At 41.1% G+C, this 20,586-nt stretch overlaps 1 protein-coding gene across 2 annotated transcripts in view; it reads right to left on the bottom strand.

The window, feature by feature from the left end:
• The window catches only part of MCC (MCC regulator of WNT signaling pathway), a 321,315-nt gene that overhangs the window by 273,495 nt on the left and 27,234 nt on the right, over positions 1-20,586 (bottom strand). For both annotated transcript variants that reach the window (XM_034773020.1, XM_034773019.1), the window contains exon 2: positions 9,800-10,047. In XM_034773020.1, the coding sequence (XP_034628911.1) occupies positions 9,800-10,047 (248 nt within the window). The remainder of the gene's footprint in view (positions 1-9,799; positions 10,048-20,586) is intronic.

Below are 20,586 nucleotides of genomic sequence, written 5' to 3' on the forward strand. Positions count from 1 at the left end.
AACGGTGCTGTCTGGGGCGCCGGAGTCAACAGCACGGGCTCTTGCTGCTTGGGAGCCGAGTCTTTCCTCTGGAGCAGCAAAGCAGCCCCGATGGTCTCACAACTCTCTGAGGAGAGCGCCCTCTGTCCACCTTCTTATGGTGCTTGTGGGGCACTGGAGACGTGGAGCTCCTTGTTGTGGTGCCAGGGATCTGAGAGGGTCTCTCGCGCCAGAGTCCTTCCTCATCACTGATTCGCAGACCAACACTGGGGCACTCCACACTGAGCTCGGGCCCGGGCGATCAGGTGCTGCTGGACGGAGTGCGGTTTCCATCAGTAATTGTTTTAAATGGAAGTCACGCTCCTTTTTAGTTCTAGACTTTGAAAGCCTTACAAATCTTGCAGTGCTCAAACTGATGCGCCTCCCCTAGACACCTCAGGGACGAGTTGTGGGGATCACTATTAGGCATAGGCTTTCGGCATGCACAACAAGACTTAAACCCTTTGGCTTGAGGCATGCTCTGAAGCCCAAGGCGGGGTGAGGGGTAGGAACGATCCCACTCACCAATTTCTATACTAACTATAAACAACAATACACTAACTACTAAAACAAGAAACTGGGTAGAACTAGGTACTAGGCTAAGGGAACACTTGCAAGCAAGCAAAACTCAACTGTCCAAGATCAGCGCAATAAGAAAGGCCATCATAAGTGAAGAAGTCTGTCCTAAGGGGTCAAATGAAGGTCACATTTGAACCTGCAGGATACAAATCAAGTTTCAGTGACGGATCATCAGATGAATAACTGATATTCAAGACTGCTCTTGAACACTGACTGAAGGAAATCCAAAACATCCAAGAACAAACAAGATAGGCAATAATGCCCCTCGTGCCACAAGAGGACACAGAACAATTCCAGATCAGATTGGGGGGGCGGGGAGTGGAGGGAAAGAGAGGGGAGGATGGGAAGACTTTCCACTGCTCTCCAGACAGCCTGACAGATCAGAAGAGAGATATCCCTTTAAGAAACATCTTCTTTCAACTTGCACGTAGCCAGCCTCAGTTGAAGCTGATTGCAGTGTATAGGGCCTTGAGAAAGCAGGTGCAGGACATAAGGAAGTATCCACAGGGGTGCTCACTGCTAAGCTTGTCAGATCTGAAAGCCCACAGAAACAGAATACTATAGACCAGCAAAATCACAACAGAACTGCTTTGACTGACCTGCCCTTCCTCAGCAGCTTAGGAAGCAGCATGTCCCTCAAAGACAGAGCTTCATTCTCCCATACAGTGCAAGTAAAACAGTCGACACGGGTTTGTCACAACCATTTAGATACAGTGCCTTTGGGGTGAAAAGGTAAGTTTCCATCCAAGTTCCTAGAAGCAATCACCTTCTTAGCAGTTTGCAAAAACCACCATTATTGGAAAGTAAAAGCAGACAAGGACAAGAGAATTCAGGTCCAGGGGCTTCGAAGGACCAAGGAGACTAAATAATGTGGGAGGCTCACAGCTTAAAGTGCCTGACATCAACCTGCATTCCTCCACAGGCCAAGAAACTGCGCTGACAGATTACACCAGACATACCAACCCAAGAGACTCATGTTGGTGATGATATAGAGGCAGGGGTTTGGGGGAAAGGGGGGGCAAAAGGGTGTATAGAGAAACTCACCAGTTCTGAGAGGCATGAACTGTCAGAGGAATAACAAGGGTTACTCGAGGGGAGGGGAATATATGGGCAACAAGGCATTCAGCAAGGAGCAAATATTAGGAAATAAAGTCTTCCACAGAGAGACAGTCAGGGCTATATCCAAAAGGGTTAGTTGCTGGGATGGATGGTGCTTATCCCCATGTACAAGGAATCTATTCTGAGACATATATGAAAGTAATCTATGCCTGGATACCAGCAGTCAGGAAACTGAGGGTGCCCAACTGAGCTTGTCAAGATGGGGTTATAGAGGGATCCCTTCTGGTGAAAGTTGGCAACCTATACCACTAAGATTTGGTAAATAACCTGGGACTGAGAAAAGGGCAAGGTGCTAAGCTGAAGTGGCTGTCCCATTGGGTGAAATGCAGAACGCACACAGAATTGGGAGCATATGAACATGTAAGTGTGTGCCTTACAGTCTGCTGAGCAGTGACAGTCAACTAGGAGCAGGGACAGAAGGAACCTGGAAATTTCTATCCGTAACCTTGGCAGCAAATAGTCTGGTTTAACAGCCTTACAGAAGGGCTGGAATATTTCAGTTCTTGCACATGGAAAAGTATCAGGAATAGAATCCCAGGATGTGTTCTTCTAGAGGGACAAAAGGCTCCCTTGCACAGCAGGTCACGAAACCATACTGTGATGGATTGCCAATATCTCGTAATATCCTGACCAAACATTACAGAATCGAGATAAATTTTACTGAATTAAGTTAAACCTTATTGAATTAGGATTAATATCTCTGGAGTTCATTGTATTATAAAGGCAAATGTTTATGTACTGTTGTGAGATTGTATGGAACTTCTTTAGCAGAAAGACAAGATTGATGCAATCTCCAGAAGGTATGAGGATTTAAAGGTCTTTTTGGAGCAATACATGTGAATGGATTTCCTTAGAAAATACCTTGAGGTGAGGGGAATGCAAATGCTCCTCCTCCAAAGCCCACCTTTTGAAGATATGCCCTGGGGGGGGGAGAGACCTCTGTTTCTGGAAACTCCAGTTCCAAGATCCCTGAACTGAAATGGGAACAGAACATGTTGGGGGTGTGCTTGTTCTGACCTGAAACTCTGATGAACTTGTAACCACAAGGATGCCCCAAGGCTGAGGTATTAAAAGACTGCACTTGCCAAAGTCCATGTGAGAGTTGGGATGAACTCTGGTAAGCTTATTAGCAGGTGTCTTAGGGCAACCTGTCCAGGCTGGAAATGGTAACAAAGGCAAGGAATTCTCCAGTCTGGAAAAACCCTGGTCAAACCCTGAGTGTCTCCACCCAAGAAGAGCTGGGGAGCTAGAAGCCAAGAGCTGGGCACCCTTGCTGAACCACAGAGGGGGGTTTCAGGTGCAGCTGCCCTGAACCGTGACACATACCACTTTAAATGGCACAGCTTCCCCATTAGCTAGGTGGGAACAAGATTTCCCTACTTCACAATTGTGTTGTGAAGCCCAATTCTTTCATGTTACAGTTCTTCTGAGAATTTTCAAGTCACTATGAAATGGAATTTTTTTATTATATGGACTCCCCCAGAGCTAGCGGAGGATGCACCACATATAAATCAGTCAGCTGTCCAATGTTCTATATCTGCCTTGAAAAATACTAAGGAACAGGGCTCGGGAGCAATAAAACGTCTGATAAATAGACCACATTACTGAGACACAATTTCAGGTGCTTTCCTGAAGTTCTGAATAGGAGGCTGGTTCAGACACAATTTCCCTTTCAGATGAATTATCCCTATCCATTCTATGCAGCAGTCAACCTGCAAGATCAGCGCTTTAGGGTAATTTTGACCTGACAAGCTGGAAAACAGGGCCCAAGGGGTGCATAAGATGCCTTCTGTAAGCTAGCCAAAACTCAGCAAAAGGTAGGGCAGAATGGAGGAGGTAACCACTGTGAAACCAAGCAGCAGTTTACTAGGACTATGGTGATCCTCTGAGGGGAGCCCACCTCTTATTCAGGATGGCTTTTCTTTATGGTGTCGGTGAAGAGTTAGAATTCTCACATTTCATTTGGAAAGCATATGGATATGCAAATATGTTGAATTATGACAGGGATCACCATATGGCACTGTTTCACATACAGTTTCTTACAAGTTCTTTTTCATTGTGTGCAAGCAAATTATAGTCAATTTTTTAGGCAGATTTGCTTTCTGGGAACTGGGCATTAGTGCTGGAGCTGAAAACCCCTACATGACATTTGTGACCATCTCTGTTCCAGGACAGGTGTGTTTGTAAATAAGTTGCACTAAGAATATACCCAGACTCTGTATCACTGATTTTTTTTTCTCTGAAAGAAAGCTAATCTGCAATGACCTGACATCTGCTACTGTACAACAGAGAGGTGACAGTATCAAAAGAATATTTAAAAGTCAAACTGATCCATTACTAGTTAATATACATTTATCTACCCCAATGTAAATGTAAATTAAGCCAGACAATCACAATAGCTGTACAAGTCAAATAAATCATGGGTGAAAATTTGTGGGTGAATCTGAGAAGGAATCTGTACTACTTGGGGGTACATCTGAGCTATCACTCTGTAGCTTTTAATTAAATATGGGATAAATAAATTTAATTATCACCGCATCAACTTCTAAGCACAATTTATTTACAGGGAGATCAAATGCGGGAATAACGCAGAGCAAAAGCAATGATTTTTCAGCCCCAAATGACCTGCCTCTCATTTACCAATAAGCTTAATTTATGTCTGAAATGCTGGTATTCCTTAAATTTTTTTATGATTGGTATGTAATGTAAGAACATAAGAACGGCCGTACTGGGTCAGACCAAAGGTCCACCTAGCCCAGTATCCTGTCTACCGACAGTGGCCAATGCCAGGTGCCCCAGAGGGAGTGGATCTAAGGGTAGGTCTACACTTACCCGGTAGTTCGGCGACGAGCGATCGAACCCGGAAGTGCTCGCCGTCGACTGCGGTACTCCAGCTAGACGAGAGGAGTACTGCCGAGTCGACGGGGGGGCCTACCTGCCGCGTGTGGACCGAGGTAAATTCAAACTAAGGTACTTCGAACGTAGCTGAAGTGGCGTACCTTAGTTCGAATTAGGGGGTTAGTGTAGACCTGGCCTAACAGGCAATGATCAAGTGATCTCTCTCCTACCATCCATCTCCATCCTCTGACAAACAGAGGCTAGGGACACCATTCCTTACCCATCCTGGCTAATAGCCATTAATGGACTTAACCACCATGAATTTATCCGGTTCTCTTTTAAACGCTGTTATAGTCCTAGCCTTCACAACCTCCTCAGGTAAGAAGTTCCACAAGTTGACTGTGCACGGCGTGAAGAAGAACTTCCTATTATTTGTTTTAAACCTGCTGCCTATTAATTTCATTTGGTGGCCCCTAGTTCTTGTATTATGGGAATAAGTAAATAACTTTCTTATCCACTTTCTCCACATCACTCATGATTTTATATATCTCTATCATATCCCGCTTTAGTCTCCTCTTTTCCAAGCTGAAGAGTCCTAGCCTCTTTAATCTCTCCTCATATGGGATCCGTTTCAAACCCCTAATCATTTTAGTTGCCCTTCTCTGAACCTTTTCTAGTGCCAGTATATCTTTTTTGAGATGAGGAGACCACATCTGAACGCAGTATTCGAGATGTGGGCATACCATCGATTTATATAAGGGCAATAATATATTCTCAGTCTTATTCTCTATCCCCTTTTTAGTCTTATTCTCTGTCCCCTTTTTAATGATTCCTAACATCCTGTTTGCTTTTTTGACCGCCTCTGCACACTGCGTGGACATCTTCAGAGAACTATCCACAATGACTTCAAGATCTTTTTCCTGACTTCTTGTAGCTAAATTAGTCCCCATCATATTGTATGTATAGTTGGGGTTATTTTTTCCAATGTGCATTACTTTACATTTGTCCACATTAAATTTCATTTGCCATTTTGTTGCCCAATCACTTAGTTTTGTAAGATCTTTTTGAAGTTCATCACAGTCTGCTTTGGTCTTAACTATCTTCAGCAGTTTAGTACTGTCTGCAAACTTTGCCACCTCACTGTTTATTCATAAATGATCTGGAGAAAGGGATAAGTTGAATAGGATTGGTCCGAGGACTGACCCTTGGGGAACACCACTAGTTACCCCTCTCCATTCTGACAATTTACCATTAATTCCTACCCTTTGTTCCCTGTCTTTTAACCAGTTCTCAATCCATGAAAGCACCTTTCCTTTTATCCCATGACAGCTTAATTTACATAAGAGCCTTTGGTGAGGGACCTTGTCAAAGGCTTTCTGGAAATCTAAGTACACTATGTCCACTGGATCCCCCTTGTCCACATGTTTGTTGACCCCTTCAAAGAACTCCAAATAGATTAGTAAGACACGATTTCCCTTTACAGAAACCATGTTGACTATTGCTCAACAGTTTATGTTTTTCTATGTGTCTGACAATTTTATTCTTAACTATTGTTTCGACTAATTTGCCCGGTACCGATGTTAGACTTACCGGTCTGTAATTGCCGGGATCACCTCTAGAGCCCTTTTCAAATATTGGCGTTACATTAGCTAACTTCCAGTCATTGGGTACAGAAGCCAATTTAAAGGACAGGTTACAAACCTTAGTTAATAGTTCCGCAACTTCACATTTGAGTTCATTCAGAACTCTTGGGTGAATGCCATCTGGTCCTGGTGACTTGTTAATGTTAAGTTTATCAATTAATTCCAAAATCTCCTCTATTGACACTTCAATCTGTGACAATTCCTCAGATTTGTCACCTACAAAAGCCGGCTCAGGTTTGGGAATCTCCTTAACATCCTCAGCCGTGAAAACTGAAGCAAAGAATCCATTTAGTTTCTCCACAATGACTTTATCGTCTTTAAATAAATCATCATTATAAATAAATAAATGTAAATAAATCATCATTATATCAGAAGCTCAGGGCTTTTCTTTTTTTAGAGGGAGAGAAGAGGAATTGGTTACAAATTAATTAATTATGAACTGCTAAACCAGAACAGCTCAGAATTGCTTATGGTTTGTTTTTTTCTTATCTGAGCATCTGGTCTGTGGAATCAGATCAGTAGCCATAGCGCTCCCAGTTGGACAGCAAAACCTCTCATCTGTCCAACTGAATTAAGATTTTACTGATAAAACAGTTTCAAATATCTGTTCTCTCAAAAGTTACAATGCGCCTAGAAGTTGTATTTTTGGAGTAGGATTCCTTTACCAAGGAAGATCCAGTAAATATACTAGTTGTCTGTAAAATGCCAGGCACACCTATAGATATAAATATATCATAATTGCATTTACTGTAACTTTTTACATAAAATATGTATAACCTTTCAAAACTTTAAGAAATACAGTACTACCTATGAGACACACACCCTTTATGCGGCAAGTTTTCTGTTTTAAGGAATCACAAAAAAGTAACCTCAAACATACAGCCTATTCTTCTGCTTGATTATTACAATGTCCCTTTTGTTAAGCAAACCATTTCTGTCAGTCTCTTGAGTGGTCACTTAAGACAGGTTTTAAGGTACCTGTCATGGCTTTACTGCCTCCGTAACTGAGTGGTGCCAACAGGTCTCTTGGAGACACTTGAAATTCTCTCAATAACTTCCTACTGAAGATCCATTCTGATAAGTTAGATTGGAACAGATACTGCAGCTCCCCACAGTAGACTTTCAAAGTTAATTTTACCTTTTATTACTTTACTGTGTTAAAAAAAACATAACATTTGAGAAACAGAACTTACTTTAATATTCACTTGTGTATACAGTTTGACCCTACTGACTTTGAAGTCAATGTTAAAACTCCCATTGATTTTAATGGCATAGAATTGGACCCGAAAAGCATTTTGAGAACCCTGGAAGTATGGCATTAATGAAATGAAAAATGTTATTCTAGTGACTTTAAAGGTGTTCTGCTTTGTCGTGTATTCAAATGGAAGGTTCAGTCCACTGTCCTACTCTGTATCATTTAAATGAAATGGTAGAAACAGGTTTCATAGATTCTATGGCCAGAAGGGACCATTGTTATCATAGTCTGACCTCCTGTATTACACAGACAGAGAACTTTCCCAAAATAATTTCCAGAGCAGATCTTTTAGAAAAACATTCAATCTTGATTTAAAAACGGTCAGTGATGGAGAATCCACCACGACCCTTGGTAAATTGTTCCAATGGTTAATTACTCTGACCAATATTGTGGTCTAGTGGACTGTGCACAGAATGCGGGGGATGGGAGAGTCTGATTTCTGACTTGTAATCACAATTAACACTGCCCCTTCCTTGGCCTAAAGAAAATCACTTAACCTCCCTAACTTCAACTGCCTCCCCATCTGTAAAATGGGGTTAACAATACTTACTAGTAGGGATGTTATGAAGATTCTCTGGTCAATGACTACAATGAGTGAAAAGCGAGACTATCTACAGAAGTCAAGTTGCAACAATCAGTTAGGAATAATAATTAATTATTATGAAATTTTATTTTTCACTTGCTTTTACATTGCTTTGTAATGGGATGCAATGATTGGAGTATTGGACATACAAGTTTGTAGCTTTACTTTAAATAGGTACATATATTATTTTTGCACCTCTTTGTGAAGACGTTAGCTGCAAGGCCTTCTTTTTCACAAGGCCTGAACTATGTGCTCGCTGTACAAGCTCCAAACAAAATCCTTAATGTAAAAGTCCCTTCAAAGAAGGCAGATTCCTTTGTTGCAGGTCACCAGGACCCCTGCTGCTCAGTGGCAGCTAAATGAATTTGGAGTTTCTGTAATTTATGCACTCCATATGGACGTTGGATAGAAACTTTCAAGGGATAACAGTGGCTGACACATCACATGGAAATAAATCTTGAGGAAAGGCCTATAAACAGTCTTTGAAGACACCAGTTATTAAAAAAGTGCACCTTCCTCAAAAAATCAGCATCCATCAAGTTTATTTGTATTAATTAGCACATTTTTATGTCTCCTGTCTTAAGCAATGTTTACAAAGCTATAGGGATCAGGTCAAATAACATCACTAGCTCTCCAAGTCCTGATTAAATAAAAAAAAAAAAAAAAGGATATGTGCCCCTGAAGAGCTGAAAGGCAGTGAAACTTGTAGCTCATTAGTCAGGACTGCTAGCATGCTCCAGGTCACATTATGTTTGTGCCCTGTGAAATGTTTTTAATAGCAGCGTGATCACTGAACTTCTCTAGAGCATGGGAAGAATCAAAGCAGGATAACTGTATAGAAATCATGACATTTCCAACAAGTGTAAAAATAAACCAAAATTAAAGCGAAGCGACAGACAAAGCTAGGCTTTATCTGCATGGAATGGAAAATACCACCATGGGCAGGGAATTTAAATGTTCAGACTGCTTCTACCATCTCACTGACATACTTAAAATTTGTGAAAATATATCAACAATTATAAGAAAAATATTAATTCAATTGTCCACTTAGGAAAATGCATTAAATAAACTTCATGTACAGAATTGCTCATCTGGTCAGGTGTTATGGGTTTTTTTTTTTTTTTTTGGTTGGTTTATTTTGGGGCGGAGGGGAAGGGAAGGAAAGGATTTTGTATTCTCTTCAATCATAACATACTGGACTAGATGAAGTGATTTTCTGACCGAGGCTGGCAACTCATGTTCCTACAGCAATATACTAAATTCTAAGGAAAACAGAATTGAACACCAGCTGAGAAACAGGGTAAGACTTGCTTGATAAGGAAGATGGACTAAATGGTACTATGTTCTTCTTGTCTAACATTTCTACCTATATATTTGTTCAGGCTTTCCTGTCAATGTAGTTCCAGAGTTTCCTAGCACTTTAACCATCAGCTGAGCAATCTGTCTCGGGTCTTTTCAGTGAAGTGAACGTGTTGCTGCAGTTGGGTCACAATCTATGTGCCCATAATTTTTACAAAAAGGTTGTTCTGTACTTTTTCTCTTATAAATATGAGTTAACCAAATACCATGGTGATGGGCAGTTTATTCACTATTAATGATAAAAATCTATTATCGGATTATCTTGTGCCAAAGCATATTTGCAAAACCCTTTGAGTGAAAACCTGGCCCCCATAAAGTTAACATAAATATTCCCATTGACTTAACAGAGCCAGGATTTCAGCCTTCATTATTTATCCCTGGAGGAGCATTTGAAATTGTACCTACCGAAACTGTTATCACTGCTCGTTGGCCAGGAGGCTATTCTGTCCCTTAACAACTTCTTTTTACAAGAGTCATCTGATTTCACGGAAAGTTCCACTTCCTCTTTCCTGATTTCTCGCACAAGCTGCATGCGGCACCGAGTAAAATCCCGAAAGGAAATCTTCCCATTTTCATCTGCTCCTAGTTGGTGCATGATCTCAGCAACAGACTCCTCCATATTCAACTGACGGCACACCATCAGCAAGTCATTCCTGTGCGGGGGCAGAGGGGGAAGGGAGGAGAAGAGAAAAAAGCAATTTAGTTCATAAAACAATGCTAACCCTGTCTAATCTGGAAATCCATTTATTCACAGACATTTAAATCTAATACAGCAGCTTTGAATTTTGTGAATCCAATAAAGGAACTGTGAGGTCGGCAGATTTCAATCATGGGAATAATGCCTGAACAAAGTAAAGTTCTGAACTCCCGTTGCTTCTCAGCAAAGCTACACGCAACAACCCCGATGAGGTTGTATGTCCAGATTGTAACCATATTTACCAGAAAGATTTAGACTTCTATTCAGTTATGCCGAAGCAAAACGCACAGAAAGAGCAGAAAAATACTAAAAACAATATTAATGTATAAATCCCCAATTGTACAGTTACTAACATTTCTATTATCAGAGATCTACAGAGCCAATGAGAACTGAACCTTGCACCATTACACCGATGCTCCCCCAACTGTGGTTTGCAACCCCAAACAGGGTCCTAGGTCCAACGAGGCAGATTTGCCCCATGACACACTGCCATCTGCCCCAAACATATCCAGGCCTGCTCTACAAACACCAAGCCAGGAGGCTGCCATTTTATTCTACAAAATGGTGGACTAAAAACAGCGTGATGTCACACATACAGTGTGTGTGTAAAAGCAGCTTCTTGGCATGGCGTTGGTGGAACAGGTGCAGGCATGTTGGCTGTGTGGAGGTGGCTGTGCAGACACCATTTTGCTATTTGCATATCTAGCTGTGCAAGCATCCAAGTGAAAGACTAATCCAGTTCCTGGTGAGCAGCAGCCTTATCAACAGAGCCTCCTCTCTGCTTGAGTTGGTAGGAGCCTGTGCTAACTTTTCTGAGATGGGAATCTGCATTGGCTTGTAAGCACCTTAAGGCAAGGCCCATGTTTTCTTTTATGCTAACCAGAGTACCCTGTTGGCACTCAATAAAGAATCATTCTAAGTTATTGTCTCTGTGCTGCAAGTTCCTCGCAGACACAGATAATGACTGAGCATCTCAGTCAGATAGAGGACCAGTTTGCATCCTTTTCCCCCAGTGTGGACATGACAAAGTATCCTTGGGTGCAAGCCTTTCAGTACAAGCCTGATGCCATGGCTCTGCCAGCAGCTGAAAGTGAACAGCTCAGCAAAATTTCCTGTGATCAATTTTTGCAAGGAATATATGCCCAAATGTTCTCCCCCAGAGTTCTGGTTCACTGTCAAGAATGAATATCCTGAACTTTGAACACTCGACTTGAAACTGTCTGGAGTCAAAGGAAACAGTAAGTTTCAAAATGGCATCATGGAAGCAAAAAGTTTGGGAACCCCTGCTTTATAGTATCCTGTTAGGTAGTTCTAAGGGGTAGGTATCAGGAATAGATAATATTTGAACAACTACTCTCTCAGAAGATGGAGGAGTGCTCCAGTTTCTATTTCACTCAGGAGAGGTAAAGCAGTAAGTTAAAAACCCAAGGAGGGAGGGAAAAAAAAGAAAGGAGAAATATTATTTTGAATAGTCAGTTTCAAGCCTGTTCCCAGACTTTCTGATTACCTTTTAAAATCTCAGTTCCAGTTGTTCAATGAAAGTGACAAAAGGGAAGGAAAACTCTGAATTCAGATCCACACATTCCTCCAAATCTCAAAAAGCAACAAGAAAGTTGCAACAAAATCAATTCTAAGTGTAGGTATAATTGTACATATCTTTTTGTATGAAATGTAATTAAGATTGATGCATGTAAATCAAACTGAACTCATTGCAAAAAATAACCATTCAAGGACACTGGGACTGATGCCACCCTTTGTTTTGTCTGAGGGAGGGAAGAGCCATTGGAGTGTCCCTTGGACTATGATTGGGCCAGGAGGAAGAAACCTTCCACAGATGCTTTCATGTCTCCCATCCAGAAGATCCTCCTTTTGTGTTTTCTCCAAAAGGAGATAGAACACAATTTGTAAAAGAATAAATGGTAGCAGTTGAAAGGACAGGAAGGATAAGGCACAATGGAAAAAAATGGCTTAATACTAACCAGATAAAAACAACATTGTATGGATTAAAAATTGGTTCCTAAAAAGGAACAGGCCAGAGCCATGAACAATGAGACTCCTGAGAAACAGTAGGAAGGAATGTATCTCAGGAACCCACGGTTCAAATATCTGATATTCCCATTAATGATCTAGGTTCCGGTTCAATGAAATACTTAAAATACATGCTTTGCTGACTCAGGGCCCTAGAGCAGTGCTGAAAAAATTCACTCACTCAGTTACCACTCGTGAGTGAGAAACTCTCCCTAACCAGCAAAGGACCTATGCCATAAATTTCTAGTTTTTGTGAAAAAAATTAAGTTTCTTGCTCATATAGAACAAATACGAGACTCTGAATTTATACTACTTAGCAAACCAATAATATTCTGAATATTGTTCAGGAAGTTTGTGTGCGTGGAATAAGTACCTGAAATTCTTATATAATAAATTTACAGCATGTGTTACGCTACAGCCATTTGATATTACAGTCAACGTCCATCTGTTCTATAGAAAAAGAGTTAGATTGCCTGGAGCTTTATAAACCTGTAATTCCAGAACAGCTGCCCCACCAGGCCTCCTGGCACAGGCTTTTATGGTGGAACTAGAATATAAAAACAATAGTAAAACACATTCTTGATGACAGTGTATTTTAGCCAAAAAATTCCCCACTTAGCTTAAGAATGAGTTTATTATGGAAGATGTAAATCGCATGGTGTATGCGGACTATAAATGACTGATAATTCATGATACAATTTTAGGAATATTTTTATTTTTTCTATTAAAGAGAACAAAAACTGACATCAATAATATTTGATATAAAGATAGTACTTTAATATTACATAGTGTGATATGGTAGCCCTTCCTCAAGCACCCTTCTGCGGCAGACCATGGCACGGCATGTATGCCTGCCTTGGTTTCACCTTCTTTTGTCAGTAGAAAGGAATAAAGTCTCCCATTGTCCACTTCAAAGTGCTATCCTTGGACATAATTTATTCACACAAACATGACAATCCATAGAACCCTCATAATAAAACAGCTCTCCACAGAACCCCAAAGTACCACAGGTTCATGGCAGTTTTCCATGCTGCTCGCTCCCAAATCATCATCAAGTCCATCTCCAGTCTATTTCCAGTCTTTTTGCCCTTGTTCTAGGGCTCCACTCTCCAGACGACTCCCCACCTGAGAGTTCCCAGATTCACTCTTCTCCCACTCACACTTGTCCAGTAGCCCCAAGTCAGGTCTCCTATGACAGAGCTCCCCGCAGTGTTCCACTAAGCCAGGCCTTCCCTGAGAATCCTACCTCCACTCAGGCAACAACCCCGCAGTACCAGCCCCTTGTTCTGGGCTCAGGTTCCTGCTGACTTCCACTAAGGTCTGCTGCAAGGGGGCTTCCCACAGTGTTTCACAAACCCAGGCCTCTCTGGTTGAGAATCCTACCCCTGCTCCTGGGACCTACCATCCAGCATCAAACCTCTTGTTTCGGGCTATGCTTTCCCAACCAGGCTGGTTCTTCACCTTGTTCCTGTGGCCTCTGCAAGAGCTCTCCTGTAACTCAACAAGGTTCCGCAGCTCCGGCCAGTCCTCACCATCAACTTTCCTCATCTTTTGTTCTTCCCAATGGCTCTCTGTTCCAGTTCTTCTCTGCTGCTCCTATTTCTCCCTGAGTCTCTCCTTCCCTCCTCAGGCAGCTCTCACCTGCCTCTTTCCTGACTGACTCTCCACTGTCTCAGTATTTCCCCATTTTTATACCATCTCTGTGTCTCATTTCCCCATCTGTGAAATGGGGATAATACTATTTCCCTACTTCGCATGGGGGAGGGAGAGGGGTTGTGGATAAATACATTAAATATTGTGGGGTTCTTAGATACTACTGAATTGGACTGTATAAGTGCCTAAAATAAATAAGACAGAATTCCTACGCATGTGCTTGAAGTTAAACATGTGCATATGCATTTTCTGGATCAGGGCTTAAGACCGAAATAACAGAACAAAATGATAAACCGGGGGAGGGAGGGCGGGCCCCTACAGGAAGACAAGGATTAAAAGAGTAAGCGATCATGAGATGATCTTATTCTTATATATGCTGCTTGTGATTTCCCTACTTGCTCTCTAAATACAGAGATTAGATAATACCTATAATTTTTAATACACTGCAATCTGGACACTCTGTCCCAAATTAAGTCAGAAACTTGTGGGAGGTCAGTGAGAAGGGTTAATATGAATTATAAGAAACTGTTTTTTATACTAGGATTATCAGACATTAATTTATTAGCCAAAGATATCGAACGCTAGTGAAATTATTGATCCAATTCACACCTGAGCATGTCAACCATTCTGGAATGACATTAGCTTTATCCATTTCCCTCTATTCTCATATCATCAGAATACATTTTTTTTCCTTTTTTTAAAAAATACAGCAAAAAATATTTTCTAAGGAATCTGTTTAAAAGCTACATACACATCTAGAAGATGTATGGGAAGTTGTTCATGTAAATACCTGCACATAGAGATTAACATCTAACAGGAATACATACTTCCCTTCTATTAAATTCCTGATTAATTCCCACTCAAAAATACCCTGAGGCACAAAATTAACCATTTAAAAATTGCAATTTCCACAGCTACCAATTGTGACATCGGAGGCTTATGGCTTCAGGTCTGGAATAAGTAGCAAGATCATCTTAACTAAAGAAATAAAGAATCCTGTATTCATAAAATATCCTTAATAATACAATTAGTACGAAGTCGTAAAAATATGAACTAGCTGAATTATTATGATTTATAGTCAGTATGACTCATTTTCCCATGCTCTCAGGCTTGAATACAGCAAATAAATACTTAAGCAAATGCTTAACTTTACGAACAGTAGTTGTCCTATGACTTCAAGAGATCTACTCACATTCTTGAAGTTAATACAGTAACTCCTCACTTAACGTTGTAGTTATGTTCCTGAAAAATGCGACTAAGTGAAACGATGTTAAGCGAATCCAATTTCCCCATAAGAATGAATGTAAATGGGGGGTTAGGTTCCAGGGACATTTTTTTTTTTAACCATACAGTACAGTACTATAGTGGGAGGCGCCCCTGCTTTACCACACACAGGCACAGCCCACTGGCACTGGAGACAATGAGGCAGGCAAGGAGACTGAAGGTGCTGTAGGCTCGGAGAAGCAGCAGCAGCATGTTGCGCAGCAGCAGCGGCAGCTTCCCCCACTCTGCAAGCACCGGGGCGGGGGGCTCAACCCTCGGCCTGACCACGCCCCCCCAGTCCCTCAAGCCAAGCTCCCACCCTTAACCCGCCTTTGTCTGCCCCTCCTCTACTTGCGCTACATTGATGACATCTTCATCATATGGACCCACGGAAAGGAGGCCCTTGAAGAATTCCACCTGGACTTCAACAATTTCCACCCCACCATCAACCTCAGCCTGGGCCAGTCCACACAAGACATCCACTTCCTGCACACTACAGTACAAATAAGTGATGGTCACATAAACACCACCCTATACCGGAAACCTACTGACCGCTATACGTACCTACATGCCTCCAGCTTCCATCCAAGACACATCACACAATCCATTGTCTACAGCCAAGCCCTAAGATACAACCGAATTTGCTCCAACCCCTCAGACAGAGACAAACACCTACAAGATCTTTATCAAGCATTCGTAAAACCACAATACCCACCTGGGGAAGTGAGGAAACAGATTGACAGAGCAAGACGGGTACCCAGAAATCACCTACTACAGGACAGGCCCAACAAGGACAATAACAGAACACCACTGGCCATCACATACAGCCCCCAGCTAAAACCTCTCCAGCGCATTATCCACGATCTACAACCTATCCTGGAAAATGATCCCTCACTCTCACAGACCTTGGGAGGCAGGCCAGTCCTCGCTTACAGACAACCCCCCAACCTGAAGCAAATACTCACCAGCAACTACACACCACACCACAGAAACACCAACCCAGGAACCTATCCCTGTAGCAAACCTCGTTGCCTACTCTATCCCCATATCTACTCTGGCAACAGCATCAGAGGACCCAACCACATCAGTCACACCATCAAGGGCTCATTCACCTGCACATCCACTAATGTTATATATGCCATCATGTGCCAGCAGTGCCCCTCTGCCATGTACATTGGCCAAACCGGACAGTCCCTCCGCAAAAGAATAAATGGACACAAATCGGACATCAGGAATGGTAACATACATAAGACAGTAAGTGAACACTTCAATCTCCCTGGTCATTCTATTACAGATTTAAAAGTCACTATCATTGAACAAAAAAAACTTCAGAAACAGACTTCAAAGAGAAACAGCAGAACTAAAATTCATTTGCAAATTCAACACCATTAATCTGGGCTTGAATAGGGACTGGGAGTGGCTGGCTCATTACAGAAGCAGCTTTTCCTCTCCTGGAATTGACACCTCCTCATCTATTATTGGGAGTGGACTACATCCACCCTGATTGAATTGGTCCTGTCAACACTGGTTCTCCACTTGCGAAGTAACTCCCTGCTCTCCATGTGTCAGTATATAATGCTTGCATCTGTAACTTTCACTCTATGCATCCGAAGAAGTGAGGTTTTTACTCACGAAAGCTTATGCCCAAATAAATCTGTTAGTCTTTAAGGTGCCACCAGACTCCTTGCTGTTTTTGTAGATACAGACTAACATGGCTACCCCTGATACTTGTATAGAATAAAATTACACAAAAGACCAGATTTAATGGGGGAAAAATCAGATTTCACAGTCCGTGATGCGTTTTTCACAGCTGTGAATTTGGTAGGGCCCTACATATGATCATCCCCTCCATGCATATCTAATTTCGTGTATATGTGGGCTAGGATTTCAAAGAGGCACAACAGTGTGGGGAGCCTAAACTCTTGCGGGCTCGTTGAAAATCCCAGCTGTAACACAACCATACAAAAATATGTGCCAACAAGTTACATACAAACTATTTAGAGTAGATGTATTGGTATGCTATCATGCCAATTCTGCTACAATACTCAAGTCAGTAACAGGTTTCAGAGGGGTAGCCATGTTAGTCTGTATCAGTAAAAAGACGCTACCGACGCCAATGGGACAGCTTCTTCCATCAGCATAGGTACTCCAACTCCCCAACAGGCAGTAGCTATGCTGACAGGAGAAGCTGTCCCATCGACATAGTGTTGTTGCACCAGGAATTCAACTGGTATAACTGCATTACTCAGGGATGTGGACTGAATGAGTCTTAAAAGAAAGGAGCCAGAAAAATGTTGGATTCGTTTTCATCTTTCCATGTATCACAAAAAATAATACTTTACCCTTCAAGGGCCTGGTTCTCCTCTCACTACCTGTAATCTGGTTTTAGATCCAGTTAACTCATCTGGCTTCACTGCAGATACTCCTGATTCACACTAGTGAGAGATCACAATCAGGCCCATCATCTTTACTCTTTTTAAAATATTCTTTCAAAATCTTTAGCTTTTTAGGGCAATATGGACACCAAGACACCAGGCACAATGAACAGGGGACCATAACTATTTACAAATACAAAAGAAATAAAGGCCACATGAATCCTTCTTAGCATTTCAAGCAGCTTTGATGTCAATGACTAGGATTTGGTCATAAGGGAATATCAGCCTTGCTAAATTATACCCTGAGGGGATAAAAGATTTGCCTGATCTTGTTTAACACGCACACAAACATTTTTATTGTGTCTAGTAACAAACCACTCAGCCATTTTTTCCCTCCAAGACCAGGAGAGGTATTTTCTACATAAAAGTGTTGCTATATCATAACAATTATATCTTCACTCTAACACACATTCATTTTAGAATTTTTGTTTATTAAGGAGTTCAAAAGTTTAGAGAGAAAAAAAAAGCCTCTGCCTAAATAGACCCTTTTAAATTTATGCCCCATAACCGCTTAAACGTACCAAATAATATGTTTTAATGATACTGTGGCAATCAGAGCCAAGATACCTACACACAAGTCTTGTGGACAATTGATAAGAGAGTTAAAGAAACTAGACGGAGTCCCTGCTGACACACAGGAAATGGTGAACAGTTCTTTTAACAGGATTCTATCTGTATGCAGGTTGTTATTCTGTCAAGGTTTTTTTTAATGATTTGGCAGTTCCTATTTGGCCTCTCTACTTAGAACAACAATACTAAGAAAAGCATTAAGCTTTTCAACTTTCCAAATCTTAGCCATTCAGTTTAGCAAGTGTAGGATTTATGTAAACACAAACAATTATAAAATGGTTTTAATTTTAATAATTAATACTTGGTATATAGAGGGAATTTGAACCATTTAGATTCCTTTTTTCTTCACTAAGAAAAAGTAAACATAAAAATGTATGTAAGTATACCGACTGCATGGTACAACACTATTGTACAACTGAGTGGGTAAATCATAGGCTCATTTTAGAAATTATGACTGGGGAAAATGTATACATTTATTAATACTTGTATTCATTAATAGGATTACCAAAGCTTCAATTTATTCATTCTGACAAATTTTAGTAGAGTGAGACACAAACAGCATTTATCAACTACATAAAACTTTTTTCCCTACAATTTACATTTTTTTTAATGCAACGTTCAGTTGTACTTTTTTCTGCCCATTGCTTTGGTGAATGGAAAGAACTACCTGCACAAGAATCTATGTGGGCACTTGCACATTTACACACTCATTTATATAATGAACAATACATTTTATTGGATTATATAAAATCAACAGCAATTTTGACCCACTTACATTTTTTAACAGCTGCAAATAATAATGCTATTCTGCTAGGAAATTACTTAGTCACTGTCTACACAATCTCCATCCTAATGCATCTTTAAATTTTAAATTTTCTGCTTCATAAGCAAGTTTCCGTACCAAGAGTTTCCTAGAGGCAGTTAGAATAAACATCTATTCCCAGATATTTAAACTATAATTAAGATGTATTTCTCGATCTGTAGACAGATAGTGATCTGGTTGGAATAATACCGAAGATCCCATTCTGCCTGAACATTGTGTAACAGCTAAGATAAAAGAAGTTGAGAGAAAAATATTTTATTTTGCTAAATTCTTTAGTACTTGAAATGTGTTTACTTAACGCATTTGATAGCACTTCATGTATAATCAGTTTCACATCTTCCCTTGCATAATCAATTAGACACCAGTCCCAAAAATATTTACACGTAAGTAACTTTAAAGACAACAACAACAAGATGGAAGTGTGTTTTGTTTTTTTAGTAGGGACAATTTCAACTTAAAAAAAAAATCTGAATTATTTTTACCTACTATTATTACAAATGATGCCTATGATTACTATAACTGAAAGAGATTAGAGGGAAAACTTTTTTTTTTTATTTCAGTTTACTTTGTTCACATGATGGCATTTTAGTGACTTTTAGCTGGTAGTAGGAGAGCCTCAGTGCTGGTGCACCACTAGCCCAAAGTAGGTCAAGTGCTAGACCCAGGAATCACTAACTTCAACTCTGTAGCATGAAAGAAGATTCCTAATGGAATCAAAAGTAGCTCTGTTGCTACACAGTGGAGATAGGAGGGGTAAGAGTAGTGTTTAGGGCCCTCAGAGGGAGCCCACACTACCAGGTACACACGGCTGTCCCCAGATTCTCTAACTAGGCCAGGGAAATCCTGTCTGGCGGTCAGTCCTGCAAGGGATCCATGCAAGCGCCAGGGTCTACCTCTTTGAACCCCATTACAGATTCAAGGATTCAATTAGTCAGTTTATCTTGTTTTTTTTGTTTTGGTATCTTTCTCACAGCAATAATGAACAGAAACACTAAAAATAAAAAAAAGTGATTGCAAAACCACAAACATTGTCAGGGAGACCTAGGGCTTGTACACACTACCACTTATGTCAGTATAACTTATGTTGCTTAGGGGTGTGAGTAACCCACCTCCCAAAGCAACATACCGGTAAGTTACACCGACCTAAGCTCCGGTGTGAACAGCGCTATGTTGGCGGGATAGAGTGTCTTCACCAGATGCACTACGGCGGCGCATTAGTGACTTTTCAAGCTCCCACGACAGTATTTGTGTGGTTAGCAGTATGTACTAATGGTTTTCATACCTAACTGCTTCTTCCCTCATTGCCCGTTAACCTTGATGACTTAGTGACACAGAAGCTGTTATAATCTCATGTCTCCTCGGATTTTCCCCACATGCTTACATAGATGTAAGCAGAGTCAGGATGAGCTCTACCCTGACATCTGGTGGTGAATTATGGCGAGTGTGGAAAAGAACTCCAGGGGCTGATCTTGTTTGCATAGGCACACCCACTCGCCTGGCATGAAACAACAGCAACTCAAAGTGGTTACTTTGGCTGGTGTGGGATCCCCAGTTTCTCTGTTATTGGGGCAGGAAGAATAAAGTTTTGTTACCCTGATTCTGTGAATCAAGGCCAGTGGAACTGTTGTATGACAGAAGGACTGAGGGAGTCCTTCACCATTACCTAAGTAGCACTTGCTTGACAAGGGGCATGGGTTACAAAACCCAGTGAAGGGAGAGAGGA

The sequence above is a fragment of the Trachemys scripta genome, chromosome 6 (genome assembly GCF_013100865.1).
Source record: "Trachemys scripta elegans isolate TJP31775 chromosome 6, CAS_Tse_1.0, whole genome shotgun sequence".
NCBI classification, from domain to species: domain Eukaryota; kingdom Metazoa; phylum Chordata; order Testudines; family Emydidae; genus Trachemys; species Trachemys scripta.